The 19,851-nt window shown below is 45.5% G+C and overlaps 1 protein-coding gene across 1 annotated transcript in view; it reads left to right on the top strand.

Moving 5' to 3' along the window:
* The first annotated feature begins 369 nt into the window (after positions 1-369).
* Positions 370-19,851, top strand: part of myom2a (myomesin 2a) — a 98,484-nt gene continuing 79,002 nt past the window's right edge. Inside the window, exons 1-5 of the mRNA XM_083635999.1 lie at positions 370-410; positions 6,729-6,821; positions 7,417-7,552; positions 9,341-9,495; positions 10,790-10,882. Coding sequence (XP_083492125.1) covers positions 6,781-6,821; positions 7,417-7,552; positions 9,341-9,495; positions 10,790-10,882 — 425 coding nt within the window. The 5' untranslated portion in view covers positions 370-410; positions 6,729-6,780. The remainder of the gene's footprint in view (positions 411-6,728; positions 6,822-7,416; positions 7,553-9,340; positions 9,496-10,789; positions 10,883-19,851) is intronic.

Genomic DNA, 19,851 nt, shown 5'->3' with positions numbered 1-19,851 from the left:
GTTTGGGGGGGGGGGGGGGGGGGTTGGGGATGGGGTAAAACAGCTAAAAAATCTTGAGCTCCGTGAGTCTAAATGCATTTTACAAACGCGTAAAAAAATAAAAAAAAATAAAGAAAGATAATAAACATAATGAATTCAGTGGGTGAAGCATTCCGCAGAACGATCAAATTAATTATGTCGCCGCATGCGGATGTGCACTCTCCTCCTCCAGGTGCCCAAAATGCGGAATGAGTGTAGAAAATGGGGCTAAATGCTGGCCTATATATAGTCTTAAGTGCGTCCATACATGGGGTGGAGGGGGACCGGCATTCCTTCAGGGAGAGGGGAATATTTTTGTTGCCATCAGCAAGTGCTTCCCAAGCGGCATCAGCCAGGTCTGCCTCCGCTTTGCGCTCTGTTAATCTCTAGGGGTAAGTGACTTTTCTCTATATTTTCAGGGGGGGGGGGGAGAAACACGTTTTTCTTTAATTGGGTTGGGATAGACAGGAGCATGGGGAGCTATTTCCTGTTATAATTGAGGGTAATTGCTGCAGACTGCGAGGTAGCTGGGCGCAGTCAGAGATGGTCATTTGTCTTTCTGTGGGGAAAGGGGGGAGTGTGTGGATTAAGCTGAAGGCTGACGGACTTTCCCTGTGCGCTAGTTTTCACATTCCAGCGAATTAAGAGGTCGCTGACCCTTTTTCCCCGATGTGTCTCTGTCATTTAGAGAGTCGGGTGGAAATGCTGAAAAATGTGTGGAAATCATAGATTACACAGAGTGAGCCTGCGGGCAGAGAGGATCTGAGATCCGTCTCGTCTAATTCAAACTGCAAGATTTCAGTCGAATATGGTCAATCGGCCAGTGGGGGCAATGATTGATTTTGAGACCTGTTCATTCAATTGTATGAGGCTACTGCCCCTCTTGGTTTAACTTCATTTCTCCGATCCAGGAGCAGGCCGGCTTCTCTAAGCTATTCATAGCAGAGCTGTCGGCTTGTAAGGTGAAACATGCCCAAGTGCTGAGCTGCTCTGATAAGCTCTTCACTGCTGGACTTGGACTTGTCACTAATATTCATGAATATGTTTGAAATATTCTGATTATTATTTGAGATTCGTGTGAATAAATCTCTTGTGCAACACGAAAAGGTGTAGGCTAATATGAATATGGCCACCCAAAATGTTAATGTTAATGATTATGAGGAGGAATAATCATTAATAGCACTGAGGGACGATTGCTATGAAACAACAGTCAAAATTTACAGTTGTTAAATGTTATGACTCTTGGTGAATGTAAAAAAGTATTAAATCGCTTAGAAACACATTCAATATGGAGGTGTGAATGTTCGTTCCTTTACCCCCCCCCCAATCAACATTTCTGATGGCACTTGATTTCAATTTGCATTTTGACATGGTGTAGTTTTATGTTGTATTATCTGTACCTTTGTGTGTGTGTTTGATTTCTGCTGCCTTGCCCTGATCTCTTCTTCTCGTCTAGTTTAGTATGATCCATTTGTGCCGTAACAGTAAAGGTGGTCTCTTGCTCCCCCTGGTGGCTGCTGGCCAGGTCTCCTTGACGTGTTCCTGACATGGCTACCAATGTCGTAAAGAAGAAGCATCTGAGCCAGATCAGCACTGATTATCGTTCCATTCACACTAAGCGTGTAGTCAAGCAGACAGTCAGGTACGCTGCTGCTGTCGCCTTCAGAGCGCTGCTGCTGCTGCTGCTGCTGGTGCTGCTGCTGCTGCTGCTGGATAGTGCCCGTAGAGCCTCAGGTCCACATTGAGCCTCTGCTGACGGGGTTGAGGTGATGCAGTCGATGGAGAGCTTAAAATGAATGGTTTTTACCTAATTTTCCCCTTTGTTGTCTGCCTGCTTCTAATTGATTGATTGATTTTTTTGTGTGGGGGAGGGGGGGCGGGGGTTGGTTGCTGGCATTTCACCTGTATTTTATTTAGATAGGACAGTAGGCAGGTGGGGAGAAAAGAAAGATAGAAAGGTGGGGAGAGAGAGAGAGAGAGAGAGGGGAGGACCTGCGTGCCACCAGGTGAGCCACCAGGTGAGCACATCTTCTAAGCCCTCGTTCACACCATACGCCAATCCCATGCTGAAGCTAGCTAGGTTTCATTTTGGCGTCCTCGTTAACGGGCGAGACCGTTCACGCCAGCCGCACGCCACGCCGCACGCCACGCCGCACGCGTGTGGTGTGAACCGAGGGTCAAGCCCTCAGGACGCACACCTTCTAAAAAGCCACCAGGACACACACCTTCCAATTGATTTCTAACTTAAAGTTGCACATTGCAAAAATTGTATGTAGAATTCCACCTGTCTCATCAGCCTCAATCACAAAGTGGAAGGAGAGAGCGTCCCACCCCCACTAATAGAAGTTGTCCTGTCGGCGGACTTGGTCCACAACCAACTTCCAGCGCTCCAGTGAGATTGCTTGTTCCAGCGAGGTTGTTTTCCGCAGAGCCCTGAGGGCCCGTGTCCATCCAGCGTCTTTTTCCGACCGTTAAACGCTGGAAGTACGCTGGGAAGCGCTGATCTCAGCGCACAATATAACAAGGAAGCACTACGTTAGTTCAGTGCGGTAGCAGCTTGATAGCTGACAGCTAACATTAGCTAACAACACACATACAGTGATTTAGCTCAACGCTCACCAGAAATATTAAGTGTCTAGCCAATCTGCTCCCACAATTGAGCCTTTCTGTCTCTGTTGCGATAGTTTGTCCATATGATTAGTTGCCAGAAAAGGAGCACCCGACACCAGCGTCTTTCTGAAAAGTTAAAATATTTTCAGCTGGAAGCGCTGGGAGTCGGGCGCACAAAAACGCCGGAGCGCTGTGAAAATAGACGCTGGGCGCAGCGCACTTTCTCTAGACGTCCGTGTGCGCCCGCATACGCTCTCTCGTCATTGGAAACAACTGAAAATAGATGCAGGAGCTGATGAAAAGACACAGCCCATAAGTCACTGCTTCCATTTTGGACTTGGCCCACGATGTTGTGGTGGAGAGCACATTTTTGTCTGCTGTGCCGTGTTCTTAGCTGTCCACTTCTTCAGGGTTCTTCAGGGTTCTTCAGGGTTGGGGCAGCAGCTTGGATCACAGTGTCCCTTGATTCTGCCAGGGTCATAGTCTCACTTTAGCACATCTGAACTCCTCTGTGATGCTAGAGAGAGAGGTGCTTGAGTAGCACATGGCCTATATGCCGCTCAGGCATCGAGGAACACCTAGCCATTTTCTCACATAAGAGCTGACCGTCCTTTCCATCTTCTCTTGTCAGGGTGATGTTGTACACATGGTTAGTGGCCACATAAGGTGAGGTAGTAGCCCACACTGCAGGCACCAGATTTGCCGGGCAGCATAGATCGTTTGATGTTCTCCAGACCCTTAACGATGTCTTGCCTCAGCTCATGGGGCTGATCAGTGTCCTTCAGTTTTCACCATCTTCCAAGCCTTTTGATTAGCTTCTCTGACAACGTTGGGATGAGTTTTTAATTGATGCAGAACCTTTGCTGCCTTTGTCAGTTTGCCTTTGATTATAGAGAAGCTTCTTGATTTGGACGGCTTGAATTTCATTCTGGCCCCGGTGATGTTATCTTGAAGCTTCCCTAGAAGGTGCCTGGTGCAAGGTGCTGCTGTGGCCATGCTTGTCCTGCCATTCACGTAGGCTCTGATGGGTGGCAGATAGCCTCCAGACTCACTAACCACTTGGAGGCCCTTATGAAGACTTCCATCGCCACGGTGAAAGCAAATGGGGAGATGGTACACCGTGCCGTTATGCCTCCATCTCCATGCGGTGGTCAAGTCTGGCGTGGTGAAACCGAGCGTCTTGGAAATAGGCCTGTACAAGGTTTGTGACGGCCTCTGGTATGCTGAAGAAATCAAAGTATGCCAAGAGGAAACTGTGAGGGACAGATCTGAAGGCGTTGGCAAGGTCAAGGAAAATGACACGGAGATCAGTGTTCTTGTGTTCGAGACATCCAGAGAACCCGGGGCTACAACGCTGAAGAAGAACGTGCCCTCTACATTGAGAGACTGATGGGGTGAAATTAGCTTAGATATCCGTGGATTCCTGATATGAGAGTCTGCACATTCCTGCATGTAATCATGATGGATTACATCATGATGCTGAACATCAGCAGCTCAAACTTCCACATGACATGAAGTGATCTTACCATGTTTCATTGTTACTGGTATTGACTTTCACATGTATCCAACTCGAACAGTAATCAATGTCACCTCTCGCTGTCGAGTTGCCAATATGCAAAGATGCCTAGTGCAACTTTAAAATGGCCACCACTCAGTTACCCCCAACCCCAGCCACTGCAGCCCCCTCCCACTGTGGGGCGTGATTTCGGATCGCACATAGGTTACGCTAAAAACCACGCCCTGACTGTGCCCGCCTACGCAGCAGTCAAGCGCCGGGATTGGCCAGGAGCAAGTCTTTTGTCTTCTTTTGACAGCTGGAATTTCCCACACCACAAATCGCTGGGCACGCAGCCCAGCGATTTCATGGACCAACTGAATTGCTCTTGATAGGGGACATTGAAATTAATTATTAGTGTATTAACGCCAATGAAAACGTAACACAAGCTTTTAACACACAATCGATTTTTAAACATTTATTTCAAAACATCATTGTAAAATTCAGGCCTTTAGCCAAAGCTTCAATAACAGAGCTCAGCTGACAGTTTAACCTGCAAATGAAAACTATAAAAAATATCAAATTAAAAATACAATAGGCTACAGCACATAGGCCTAGCTCCCCCCCCCCCCCAGTCCAGCCATTTGTTCCAGGCCAGTGAAGTCCCAACAATCTACAAAAACATGCAATAATATAAAATCATAGATAAAAAGTTGAATCATACACAATAAATAAAACCAAAAGTAAAGGGTTAGCCTTCCCAATGGCCAGCAGCATCTGTTATTCTGGCCTCATATTGAGCACTGAGGCGGGTGGTCAGAAAGTCAAATAACATTAAAATACATTGTATGCTTTGGTGCGATGTAGGATTTTGTCTTTCAATATCCTCGCTGCAGCCTCGCTTGGTGTCGTTGCTTCTCACAGGAATGGTGTCCCTGTAACAGAGCGCCCAACATGAGCATGAGCTCCTGGCCAATCCCGGCGCTTGACTGCTGCGTAGGCGGGCACAGGGCGTGGTTTTTGCGTAACCTATGTGCGATTCGAAATCACGCCACTGTGGGTCCAACAGTCCAGGAGCTTTAGACAAGAGGTGCAGCTAGTGCTAGTGGTGGTCTGCAGCTTCTCCCTATGGATTTTGGCTTGTTCTAGCATCACAGGTCATATCAGCCCACTATACATTTACTAATTACATTACAAAAAAAGGCACTGCAACCTTAGTCCAGCTGCCACACAGTAGCTTAGTTGTGCTTTGTGCTGCTCTTGGTAGCTAAGTCGAGGCCGTGCTAGAGTTTAGATGTGTCCGTGTTTGGATCAGAGCAGAATCTAAAGAGCCTGAAGTCCGGCTCTGCTGGCCGGGTCACAGCAGGCTGCCATGTTGTCATGTCACCCCTGTCTCATCATGTCACAGGGTGCATGCCACTTCCCTGAACCTGGACCTACATCTGAGCCCAGAGCTCTCAACTGTGGACCGACATCTGAGCCCAGAGCTCTCAACTGTGGACACTTTTAGCAATTTTCTCGTGAAACAACATGCCTGTCTCTGGAATATTTGCTGATTGTGAGGAGTTTTAAACAGATTTCATATTCTTGTCAATCTGATTAACCAACTTCATGTAGTCTATTTTTTAATTGAAAGGAGTTCTTGAGTGATTGAAAGGCGCACTCCCTGTCCCTGATCTTCATCGGTCACAATCCTCAGACAGTTCTCCAGATTCTGTGTTTGAGACTAACCAACATGAAACATTTCAATAAGGATTAGGCTCCACACACCCAGGTGTGCAGTGAATGGGTGGCAACAAGTTGCCCTAAATAGGACTTTTTTTTCTCCAAAATCACCTTTTATGTTGCTATTCTGCAAAAGTAACTGTCTTATGAGTGCTGAGTTACCAGCTTTTCATACAAAGGAAGATACAAATCCCTCATCAAATTGGATGACCTGAGATATTTGAAAGTAAATACAGTATTATGGAGATTTATCTAGCTGCATCTATATTACAGTTCATGGAAGAAAAGATTGGCTCAAACAACAGAAATAGGCCTTATGCTTAAGGTCACGTGACCAAACCGGAATACGATACTCTCAGCTTCCGCTGCCTAGCTGGGCTCGCTGTAAACATTGAATTGACGGCGGCGATATACTGTAACATGTACAATCACTAAGATCACATGTGTTTTTACTGTTTTAATTTGATTATCCCCTTTGAATATGGCGCTGTTTTATACAAGATGCCTCCAGGAGCTACCAAAGATGAGCATAACCGATGTCCATCGCATAGGTGACATCTAAAACTCCTGTCACCAATATAGACCTATAGATGTGCAGCTACAAAAAAAAATCCACAAAAGCACCATTGTCAAGTAGATTGTGGCACCCTAAATGACACAAAATCACACATTTATAGGTATGACAAACAAACAAGCAAACAAAAGACAGATGTCTATGCAGTGTAATTTGAATCTGAAATCATTACCAGCTCTCAGAAGAATCTCAGAACATTTTAGTTAAGTGACGACTTTTGCAGAACCAGAACCTGAAAGTCCATTTTGGCTGAATGTCCCTTTAATGTCTCCTTCGTAACGTTTGGCTTTAATTCCCCCCCGGCAGGAAGTCAAGCTCTAAGTCGGTGAGCCAGGTGCAGGCCCAGGCCACGGAGGCGATGGCGGAACCAGCGTATACCATACCGGCGTTCCGGCAGAGGTGAGCTCCCATTGGTTGCCTGCAAACATGTGGCATGCTATGTTAGCAGTAAGCTAATACTGAAGCCGCAGTCTGTGACTACCATCTGAACTGAGGCAAGATGGCGAGACAGAACATTTCCAGCGTAAATGTGTTATTATACAGTAACCATGTATGAATATCATTTGACAGCTGAGTTTGGAGAAGAAAAGTCTAAATGAATGCTTATTATTTCTTTATAAACTGTTAATAACATCAGCATAACAAGTCATTTTCCATATAATAGCCACAATATAACAACGTATTTCCTTTGATTGAGGTTAATATTTGAGTGTTAAAAATGGCTAATGATTAGTTAGATTCGTACTCACACACTGGCGCAGGTAGAAAAGCTCAAAATCGAATATTTTAGGGCCCATAAAGGGCAAAAAAAAAAAATCCTTAAAAACGTGTTTGCTACACATGATAGTTTGAGAGTTAAATTATATGAGATATTCATTGGCAGAATTCTTGTTTCCATCAAATCAAACATCTGGTGGACACCTGGTGACAGCAGAGTGGGTCCTGTCGCTCCTGCATGTACCTGTCAGCTGAATTGGGGTCTGTGTGTGGGCAGGGGTGCGGACGAGACGGAGGAGTACCAGAGAGTGTCCACGCAGGTGGGGAAGGGACTGGCAGCGATCCAGGAAGAGCTGCACAGGATGAGGATGGCCACCAAGACCCAGGTGGACAATATTGCCCTCACCAGAGAGGTAGGCCTCGAACGCTGCTGTGTGCTGTGGTCTCGGTGCATCGTCTGTAGTTACTGTCGTGGTTTTTTCTCTTGAAAGTTGGATGCTTTTATCCCTCTGTGTCACTTTACCTCACCTGCACTTTCTTACTAACCATCCTGATCACGTGACCTATAATAATATAATAATAATAATGATTGGATTTATATAGCGCCTTTCCAAGTGCTCAAAGCGCTTCACAGAATCATTATTCGTTCACACCATTCGTACCGGTGGTTCGAAAGCGTGGCAGCCACACATCGGCGCTCAACGGCCCCTCCGAACCACCATCATTCATGTCTACATTCATACCAATCATACGAGGCAAGGAGGGTTAAGTGTCTTGCCCAAGGACACAACGACAGCAGCTGGGAGGGAGCGGGGATCGAGCCGCCAACCCTTGCGTCATTGGCCGACCCGCTCTACCTCCTGAGCTAAAGCCGCCCCGACCTCACATCCTGATCACGTGACCTCACATCCTGTTTCGCTCCACGGATCGGTCTCGACTTCTAGCCGCCCACATCGATTTCCTGAAAAGTAACATTGTATAGTAACCGGGCCGATCCGAGACTGTGATACAATCACAGTCACGGGCTGTGTCTTAGTTGATAAGTGCGGTTATTGCCGAAATAGACTCGATAACGACACTTAAACAAACAAGAAGAAGAGTATGCGCCAGCGCCGGAGTTTCTCAGCGGAAGAGACTGTTTTCGCCGTTTCTTTTCCGAGTGGATTTGGCGACGCTGATTGGCTGAGGGGGAATTGTCCGTCGAGGCAGCTAAACTGAAACTCAGATTTCATGTTTACTGTAGTATTCATCAGCCACATGCTCGAGTTGATCCGAGAAATACATTTGGACTCTCCAAAGGATGGTTGGCCTCCTGCCAAAGTGTCACAGGGTTCATTTCCCAACCTGAGTGCAGCATGACATCATGCTTCACACTGCATCACTAACTGGCCTCACCTCTCTGATCCCTCTGGCCAGGTTGGTCTGTCACTGTCTTCTTTTATAGAAATGATTGGTCTGGAAATGTCCCCTGCCACTGAGTCAAGTTTTATTCTTGGAAATATACGCTAGCTCATCATTCATCTATTTTGTCGTTAAAGGGCTGTAGCTAGGGATAGGAAGGTGGTAGAGAGGTCGGGATTTGAGGGGTGTGTAGGAATAGTGGTTAGGGGGGATATGGGTGGTGTTGTTGGGGGTGGGTGGCGGGTGGCGCTGTGGTCTAAACGGTTTGCGTTCGTTTAAACCCAAATGAGTAAATTCAGTACGACCCTGGGACCCAAAGTCATTAAGTCATATAGAATACTTTAGTCGCATGTTTTGACTCAAAGTACAGTGTATGGACAATATACTGTACACATTATGCATCATTACTGTTGAAGCAGCCACTGTTCAACAGACCTCAAATAGTATTTACAAATACTGTTTTTTTTTGCCATTTTCGTTTTGCTCTGTGTAAAGGGCCAGATGGGCGGAGTTTGTCACATTCGGATCAGGCCAAATTTATCCAAAGAAAGAAAGCCAAAATGCTGTTCTGTGAATAACTTATACCGAAAGCCCACCCGCCTGGCACTTAAATGTCGACCAAAACAAAGTTTTTGGGAAGTATTTTGAATTCTTTTTTTCTTTCCAATTGACATGAGACATTTTGCACCGAAACATAATAATAAAGTTTCACACTGACGCTTGGCAAAAGGACTAGAGAATAGAGACGGTCACTCTGCATGCATGCCCACACTGAAACTGAGTGATCTGGCTCTCTGCAGGTTCAAGAGATGAGGACCAAGAAGGTGGATTTGTATGAGGAAGTCCACAAGATGCCGGACTTCCTGGTGGCCCTGAGGCCCCACACCGTGTGGGAGAAGACGCCGGTCAAGCTCTTCTGCACCGTGCAGGGCCACCCCAGGCCCATCGTCAAATGGTCAGTTCAGCATTCAGTTTGAGCACGAGTTTCTTTTGTAAGACGTCGCAATAAAGAGAAAAACATTTTTTATTTTTTTTTATTTGACCTTTATTTATACAGGGAGGGCTCTTGAGAGCGGGCTCTCATTTACAAGGGCGCCCTGGTACAACACAACACATACAGGAAAAACAAAAACATGCGCACTCCTCGCGCGTGGTGCTCTCGATGTGCGCTTTGAAGGACACTAGGGGGATGAAGAGTTCCAGTTTTAAAATATCCTGGAGTCTGTTCCATTTGTTAGGGGCAAAGAAAGAAAAGGCCGTCTTTCCGAGTTCAGTCCTCGCACGTGGAATGAGCAGTCTGATATGAGACTGTGAGCGGGTATGATGACTTGTGTTGTTCTGAGTAAGGAGTGAAGACAGATAAAGGGAAAGCTTTCCAATTAGTGCTTTGTAAATAAATAAAAGGCAGTGTTGCTCTCTTCGAGCCGACAGGGAGGGCCAGCCCACTTTTTCGTACAGTATACAGGGGTGTGTACAGAAGCCATCACCTGTTATGAAGCGCAGGGCGCTGTGATACACTGCATCCAACGGCTTCAAGGTGGTGGATGAGGCATGCATGTACAGTACATCTCCATAATCAAAAACAGACATTATTAATGAATGAACAAGTGATTTTATCATATGACACGAAAAGCAAGACTTATTCCTATATAGAAAACCAAATTTTCTCTGTAGCTTTTTTGTGAGATGATCAATATGTATATGGAAAGAGAGTTTAGTGTCCAGCCAAATGCCCAAGTATTTATAGGAATCGACATACTCTATTTGTTCGCCATGAAGCGATTGGATACAAAAGCCTAAACACCCCCCGACACGCTGAAGGAGGCCGTTAGGCTGAAATGTTCCTGTCTGTTTGGTGAAGTGGAATAAACCAAAGAAAGGACATTCTGTGTGCTGGCTCTCCTTCTCCTTCAGCTTTTAACTGATAAGGGCTGTAGATTTGTTTCACTGCTCAAAAAACAAAAACCTAATAATTATTCCAGACCTTCCCGGTATATTATTGAATTGTCAGATTTCTAACATTGCCATTACATTTTATTAGCAAAACCTGGGAAATAACATTCAGCAGATTTGTTTTTAACCACCGGCTTGACACAGGTTATGGTCATTATGGTATTCATATATTTCATTCGTGCCATATTTGACCATATTTGAAGGTCTATCTTGGTATTTCGAGACCTCGGTTTTCCCCTTAAATGGCTCGTTAGCATTGATTTGCTAGTATTGCTGATTGAGTGAATTGTTTGCAGGTATAAGGGCGGCGTGCCTGTGGACCCACTGAGCGCACCAGGAAAGTACAAGATCGAGAGCAAGTACGGAGTCCACAGTCTGATCATTAGCAGGTACGACACATTGCACAACTCGGACTAAACATGACTTTCTTTAAAACTCACGCACCACAACTCTTTGATTCGAAGAGGTCATTACCTGGAGTTCATCATTCATCTCTTTGATTTGAAGAGGTCATTACCTGGAGTAGAGACGATCATCTCTAAAGGAGTTATGACTTTGTCGTGGATTTGGCTTCAATGAGGGAGATCTCATTTGAGAGAGCGGAGATCTCCGCCAAGGCCAATATGTTGTCTATTTCAAATTGTTTTTATTCGTTTTTAAGCAATACGAACAAGAAAAAACAAAACCCGTAGAAGACAGACAATACAAAATAGGTGCACGGTTGCATGATGTCATACATGTATACAATCTCCTGAATAATTGTGATGCAATGACAACCAAGTGTAAAAAATAAAACCTAAATTATAGAGACAAGGAAAGAACAAGAGGGGGGTGGGAAGAGGGTAGGGTAGAGATGTTGGGGGCTACTAATCTAAAGTTCTTGCGTCAAACCAAATTATTGCTTGTTCGTGAATCGGATCCGGATCGGCTCCAAATTTTAATGGGTTCTTCCTCGGCCCATGCTACACCCTTCATGCTACAGTACACCCTTCATGCTACACCCTTCATGCTACACCCTTCACCCTTCCACAAAGTTTCATGAAAATTGGGCCAGTCGTTTTTCCGTAATCCTGCTGACAGACAAACAAACAAATGGCGAACGGCCCTGCGTACATAACCTCCTTGGCAGAGTAACTAAATGCTGAATTTCTTATATGTCAGGGGAAACCTGAAATTTGGAACCAACCAAGGTTATTGTGAGACTCAAATTAATTCATAATTAGCCTGAAGTGCACTCAGAGAGTGCATACCTCTGCCGAGGCCGATACTATAGTCTACTATGGTATGCAAATTTTGTGAGTCGGATCAGAATCCTAACTCTGACCCACCCACAAAATGCTGGTGTCAAAGGTCAGGTCAGGCCATTTCTGGGTATTGAAGTCCTTCTCTATTCACAGCAATGTTAGATTATCTCATCACTGACACAGTACAACTGGTCCAGACCTGTAAGCAGAATCACTGATTGTTTTTTTTAACCACCTTGGCTTCATTTTTAGTATTACATTCTAAACAACATTGGCTCTTGTTGTATGTCTTTATCAAATACAGAGAGAGAGAGAGAGAGAGAGAGAGAGAGAGAGAAGAGAGAGAGACACACACACACACACACACACACACACACACACACACACACACACACACACACACACAGACAGAGAGAGAGAGAGAGAGAGAGAGAGAGAGGTCGGGGGTGGAGGTTACATCTCCTATTTAGCCCAGTCTGCTGGCCGGCCTTCGTCTTCAAGACTCCTCAGCTGTTCGTGTCACAGTGCTGACATTTGCGTCATTCGAGCCACAGATTCCTCCCACTGCTCTCTCTCTCTCTCTCTCTCTCTCTCTCCCTCTCTTCTCTCTCTCCCTCCCTCTCCCTACCTCTCTCTCTCCCTCTCTCTCCCTCTCTCTTCTCTCCCTCCCGCTCCCTCTCTCTCTTCTCTCCCTCCCTCCCTCCCTCTCCCTCCCTCTCTCTGCTCTCTCTCTTTTCATGCAGCATTGAATATCTCCAGTCTTCTGTCATTACATGACCGGGTCAGTGAGGAGACCCACGTTCATGCATTTTCTCTTACCCAGCGCAAAAGAAACCGTGTGAAAAGTTCATTTGGAGAGGGGGGAAAAAGCGACTCAAGGATCACAATTTACGCCTCCCTCCTCCCTCCTCCCTCCTCCCTCCCCAGCTAAGAAAATGGTTGGTCTTTAAAATAGTTCCCTCAAGGGTGAAGGTCACATTGCTTCCTTCTATTCTCACCCTCAGGCTCCGGCACGACTCGGGCGCCTCCCCCTCGCCGCGCTCCCAAAGCGGGAGATCATTTTTCAGAAGCGCCTTGTGCTCATAATCGCACGTCGACTTAAGGAGCTTACAGCCGGCCGTGAGAGGAGGAGGAGGAGGGGGGGGAATGTTTGTTATTGAGCATGTGTCCTTTCTGTTAGCCTGAACCTGTGTGTTCATTCTCCTCTGACCTCTGACCTTATCACTCCATTCTCTGTGAACTCTTGTGTGTAGTGAAAATCTCAGGACGGCAGCAGTTGGACCAGTCTCTTAGATCACCAGTCACAATGTGAACAATCCACTAAAGCACTTCCCCTATGTCTGCATGCTTTATATATTCGGTTGCTGCAACAGATTCACTGTTTGGAGGAACAGGCTTTGTGTGTTACTGTAAAGATCAGGTAGTGTTACTGTAAAGATCAGGTAGTGTTACTGTAAAGATCAGGTAGTGTTACTGTAAAGATCAGGTAGTGTTACTGTAAAGATCAGGTAGTGTTACTGTAAAGATCAGGTAGTCACTGTGTGTTACTGTAAAGATCAGGTAGTGTTACTGTAAAGATCAGGTAGTGTTACTGTAAAGATCAGGTAGTCACTGTGTGCTACGGTAAAGATCAGGTAGTGTTACTGTAAAGATCAGGTAGTGTTACTGTAAAGATCAGGTAGTGTTACTGTAAAGATCAGGTAGTGTTACTGTAAAGATCAGGTAGTGTTACTGTAAAGATCAGGTAGTCACTGTGTGTTACTGTAAATATCAGTATTGGCTGTGTGTTACTGTAAAGATCAGGTAGTGTTACTGTAAAGATCATCAGTAGCTGGCGGTGAGCAGTCTTTATATTGGGCTCAATAACTCAGTCGGGTGGATTCCAAGGCAGAAATTGGGCATAAAAATAAAAAGGTAAAAAAAACATCTTAGATGAAAATATACTGCAGCACTCCAGTTTTGGGAGGTGCTGGTAAATACTTGTAGGATATTCACTTTAACATGTCATACTGAGCATGATGAAATAGCATAACTCATCCAAATGACATGTCATGACTTGTGGCTAGAGATCATCGGGTATGCCCGAGGACCCGACCCGAACCTGGTCTCGGGTCCATTCAAAAGAACTGACTCCGGGTCCGACCTCTGCTGGTGGCCCATTGGTACTGTAGTACAGTGTGTGCTGCTGCTTTCTGCCTGGATTGACTTTTTTCGGGAGGTTTGTGGCTGTCGACCCTTTGGCAGCACATGGCAGCAGCTACTGCTGTTAGCAGCTAGCTAATAACTAGCTAAGCTAACCGGCACCTACCTGTCCAAAAGAGAAGAGGCCTCAACACTCGCCTACAGGTGAAAGCCAACCCCAGATTCACTCTGCTTTTGGAACGAGTCTTGTCTGCTTGGCGTTGTGCCTCACTATACCTGTTTTTTGTTTTTTGTTTACTGTTCAGGAGGCGTGGCTTTAGGTGTTGTTGAGCTACAGAGGAGGAGTCAACTTTGACAGTTGTGTTCACAAGCCACAACCGGCAAAATCCTACTCAGCATGCCTTTAAATAGCTCTGTCCCGTATGCTGTGGGACAGGCAGGAGTGACCCTGCGCTCTGTCCTGTATGCTGTGGGACAGGCAGGCAGGAGTGACCCTGCCCTCTGTCCTGTATGCTGTGGGACAGGCAGGAGTGACCCTGCCCTCTGTCCTGTATGCTGTGGGACAGGCAGGAGTGACCCTGCCCTCTGTCCTGTATGCTGTGGGACAGGCAGGAGTGACCCTGCGCTCTGTCCTGTATGCTGTGGGACAGGCAGGCAGGAGTGACCCTGCCCTCTGTCCTGTATGCTGTGGGACAGGCAGGAGTGACCCTGCCCTCTGTCCCGTATGCTGTGGGACAGACAGGCAGGAGTGACCCTGCCCTCTGTCCCGTATGCTGTGGGACAGGCAGGAGTGACCCTGCCCTCTGTCCCGTATGCTGTGGGACAGGCAGGAGTGACCCTGCCCTCTGTCCTGTATGCTGTGGGACAGGCAGGAGTGACCCTGCCCTCTGTCCCGTATGCTGTGGGACAGGCAGGAGTGACCCTGCCCTCTGTCCCGTATGCTGTGGGACAGACAGGCAGGAGTGACCTGCCCTCTGTCCCGTATGCTGTGGGACAGGCAGGCAGGAGTGACCCTGCCCTCTGTCCTGTATGCTGTGGGACAGGCAGGAGTGACCCTGCCCTCTGTCCCGTATGCTGTGGGACAGGCAGGAGTGACCCTGCCCTCTGTCCTGTATGCTGTGGGACAGACAGGCAGGAGTGACCCTGCCCTCTGTCCCGCATGCTGTGGGACAGGCAGGAGTGACCCTGCCCTCTGTCCCGTATGCTGTGGGACAGGCAGGCAGGAGTGACCCTGCGCTCTGTCCCGTATGCTGTGAGACAAGCAGATGGCCGTGCCCTCTGTCCCGCAGCAGCATGCGGGACAGGCAGAAGGAGTGCGGTCATTTCCCCGTGGAGACCAGTAAAGTATCGCATGATCATCTTTAAAGGCGAGGGAAGTGGGCTTGCAAGTTGCAACTTGTAAGGCTGCAGGGCTTGAATGTCCAGCTGGGAGAAGGAATGTGAATGAGAATCACTGTCCTCAACAGCTACTGCCCAGCTGTCTTTGAGCAAGGCAGCTCACCCTCAGCTCCTCCAGTGCAGCTGCTCCATGTCTCCAAGTGTGTGAATATGGCCTCCTACTATATGCATGTAAAGCACAGCAAGGCTGGAAAAGAGCATCGTTCCCCAGAGAAATAGATGGGGGGGGGGGGGGTAGGGGGGGAGGGGAGATCGATCAATATACATATCAATCATTTTCAGTGTTGGGCAAGTTATTAAATGTAATAAGTTAGTTATGACGTATTACTACCTTAACAAAGTAATAAAATGGCTTTACTTATTACTTGGTATCAAAAGTAATTAGTTACATTACTCTTTACATTTACTATATTACTTTCACTACCCCCCCCCCCCCCCCTTTCGGAAAATGTGACGTACAACCCGTTTAGCCAGCTGCTTTTGGAACTGATTTGAATCCACTTTTTTCAAACAATAATCAGCCAAACTGTATACTTGTTTTATCCATTTGCCTACGTACCTAGCTAGGACAAAAGACTAAGCGCAGTAGTCTCGCATAGCCAGACCTACCTCCACACTTTGCTTTAGCTCTGTGCCAGTGCTGGAGAAAATAAGTGCAATAACTTGTAATATTAATGTTTTGGAAATCGTAATCCCTTACATCACTACTGGGAAACTATGTTACTGGGCAAAGTACTAAAATGACAGCAACGTTTTACTTTACTGCCCAGCACTGATCATTTTACTTTACTGCGCAGCACTGATCATTTTACTTTACTGCCTAGCACTGATCATTTTACTTTACTGCCCAGCACTGATCATTTTACTTTACTGCCCAGCACTGATCATTTTACTTTACTGCCCAGCACTGATCATTTTACTTTACTGCGCAGCACTGATCATTTTACTTTACTGCGCAGCACTGGTCATTTTACTTTACTGCGCAGCACTGATCATTTTACTTTACTGCCCAGCACTGATCATTTTACTTTACTGCCCAGCACTGATCATTTTACTTTACTGCGCAGCACTGATCATTTTACTTTACTGCGCAGCACTGATCATTTTACTTTACTGCCTAGCACTGATCATTTTACTTTACTGCCCAGCACTGATCATTTTACTTTACTGCGCAGCACTGATCATTTTACTTTACTGCCCAGCACTCATCATTTTACTTTACTGCCCAGCACTGATCATTTTACTTTACTGCCCAGCACTCATCATTTTACTTTACTGCGCAGCACTGATCATTTTACTTTACTGCCCAGCACTGATAATTTTACTTTACTGCCCAGCACTGATCATTTTACTTTACTGCGCAGCACTGATCATTTTACTTTACTGCGCAGCACTGATCATTTTACTTTACTGCGCAGCACTGATCATTTTACTTTACTGCCCAGCACTGATCATTTTTCTTTACTGCGCAGCACTGATCATTTTACTTTACTGCGCAGCACTGATCATTTTACTTTACTGCGCAGCACTGATCATTTTACTTTACTGCCCAGCACTGATCATTTTACTTTAGGCTACTGCGCAGCACTGATCATTTTACTTTACTGCCCAGCACTGATCATTTTACTTTACTGCCCAGCACTGATCATGTTACTTTACTGCGCAGCACTGATCATTTTACTTTACTGCCCAGCACTGATCATTTTACTTTAGGCTACTGCGCAGCACTGATCATTTTACTTTACTGCCCAGCACTGATCATTTTACTTTACTGCCCAGCACTGATCATGTTACTTTACTGCGCAGCACTGATCATTTTACTTTACTGCCCAGCACTGATCATTTTACTTTAGGCTACTGTGCAGCACTGATCATTTTACTTTACTGCCCAGCACTGATCATTTTACTTTACTGCCCAGCACTGATCATTTTACTTTACTGCCCAGCACTGATCATTTTACTTTACTGCGCAGCACTGATCATTTTACTTTACTGCGCAGCACTGATCATTTTACTTTACTGCCCAGCACTGATCATGTTACTTTAGGCTACTGCGCAGCACTGATCATTTTACTTTACTGCCCAGCACTGATCATTTTACTTTACTGCGCAGCACTGATCATTTTACTTTACTGCCCAGCACTGATCATTTTACTTTACTGTCCAGCACTGATCATTTTACTTTACTGCCCAGCACTGATCATTTTACTTTACTGCCCAGCACTGATCATTTTACTTTACTGCCTAGCACTGATCATTTTACTTTACTGCCCAGCACTGATCATTTTACTTTACTGCGCAGCACTGATCATTTTACTTTACTGCGCAGCACTGATCATTTTACTTTACTGCCTAGCACTGATCATTTTACTTTACTGCCTAGCACTGATCATTTTACTTTACTGCCTAGCATTGATCATTTTACTTTACTGCGCAGCACTGATCATTTTACTTTACTGCCCAGCACTGATCATTTTACTTTACTGCCCAGCACTGATAATTTTACTTTACTGCCCAGCACTGATCATTTTACTTTACTGCGCAGCACTGATCATTTTACTTTACTGCGCAGCACTGATCATTTTACTTTACTGCGCAGCACTGATCATTTTACTTTACTGCCCAGCACTGATCATTTTTCTTTACTGCGCAGCACTGATCATTTTACTTTACTGCGCAGCACTGATCATTTTACTTTACTGCGCAGCACTGATCATTTTACTTTACTGCCCAGCACTGATCATTTTACTTTAGGCTACTGCGCAGCACTGATCATTTTACTTTACTGCCCAGCACTGATCATTTTACTTTACTGCCCAGCACTGATCATGTTACTTTACTGCGCAGCACTGATCATTTTACTTTACTGCCCAGCACTGATCATTTTACTTTAGGCTACTGCGCAGCACTGATCATTTTACTTTACTGCCCAGCACTGATCATTTTACTTTACTGCCCAGCACTGATCATGTTACTTTACTGCGCAGCACTGATCATTTTACTTTACTGCCCAGCACTGATCATTTTACTTTAGGCTACTGTGCAGCACTGATCATTTTACTTTACTGCCCAGCACTGATCATTTTACTTTACTGCCCAGCACTGATCATTTTACTTTACTGCCCAGCACTGATCATTTTACTTTACTGCGCAGCACTGATCATTTTACTTTACTGCGCAGCACTGATCATTTTACTTTACTGCCCAGCACTGATCATGTTACTTTAGGCTACTGCGCAGCACTGATCATTTTACTTTACTGCCCAGCACTGATCATTTTACTTTACTGCGCAGCACTGATCATTTTACTTTACTGCCCAGCACTGATCATTTTACTTTACTGTCCAGCACTGATCATTTTACTTTACTGCCCAGCACTGATCATTTTACTTTACTGCCCAGCACTGATCATTTTACTTTACTGCCTAGCACTGATCATTTTACTTTACTGCCCAGCACTGATCATTTTACTTTACTGCGCAGCACTGATCATTTTACTTTACTGCGCAGCACTGATCATTTTACTTTACTGCCTAGCACTGATCATTTTACTTTACTGCCTAGCACTGATCATTTTACTTTACTGCCTAGCATTGATCATTTTACTTTACTGCGCAGCACTGATCATTTTACTTTACTGCCCAGCACTGATCATTTTACTTTACTGCCCAGCACTGATCATTTTACTTTACTGCCCAGCACTGATCATTTTACTTTACTGCCCAGCACTGATCATTTTACTTTACTGCCCAGCACTGATCATTTTACTTTACTGCCCAGCACTGATCATTTTACTTTACTGCCCAGCACTGATCATTTTACTTTACTGCCCAGCACTGATCATTTTACTTTACTGCGCAGCACTGATCATTTTACTTTACTGCGCAGCACTGATCATTTTACTTTACTGCGCAGCACTGATCATTTTACTTTACTGCGCAGCACTGATCATTTTACTTTACTGCGCAGCACTGATCATTTTACTTTACTGCCCAGCACTGATCATTTTACTTTACTGCCCAGCACTGATCATTTTACTTTACTGCGCAGCACTGATCATTTTACTTTACTGCGCAGCACTGATCATTTCACTTTACTGCGCAGCACTGATCATTTCACTTTACTGCCCAGCACTGATCATTTTACTCGCCACTAAACATCATTTCAACATCACATCTATGTCTTTTAGCTCTCATTTAATCCAGGGTCATTTTGGCTTTTGATCGCAGTTTAAGGCCAAGCAGAAATGCATGATTATATAGTTAAACTAGAAGGGCACTCAGAGAGCACAGAGCTCCGCACAAGGAGGCCAATCGTGGCTTTCAGGAAGACCTGACGCCGCGGCCTACCAGCAGCATTTAGACATGGTAATTGGACGCGGCCTACCAGCAGCATTTAGACATGGTAATTGGACGCGGCCTACCAGCAGCATTTAGACATGGTAATTGGACGCGGCCTACCAGCAGCATTTAGACATGGTAATTGGACGCGGCCTACCAGCAGCATTTAGACATGGTAATTGGAGTGGATTTTTCACCAGCAGCATTTAGACATGGTGATTGGAGTGGATTTTT

Source organism: Poromitra crassiceps, assembly GCF_964638095.1.
Source record: "Poromitra crassiceps genome assembly, chromosome: 4".
Classification (NCBI taxonomy): Eukaryota; Metazoa; Chordata; class Actinopteri; order Beryciformes; family Melamphaidae; genus Poromitra; species Poromitra crassiceps.
This window is presented reverse-complemented; position numbering and strand designations above follow the sequence as displayed.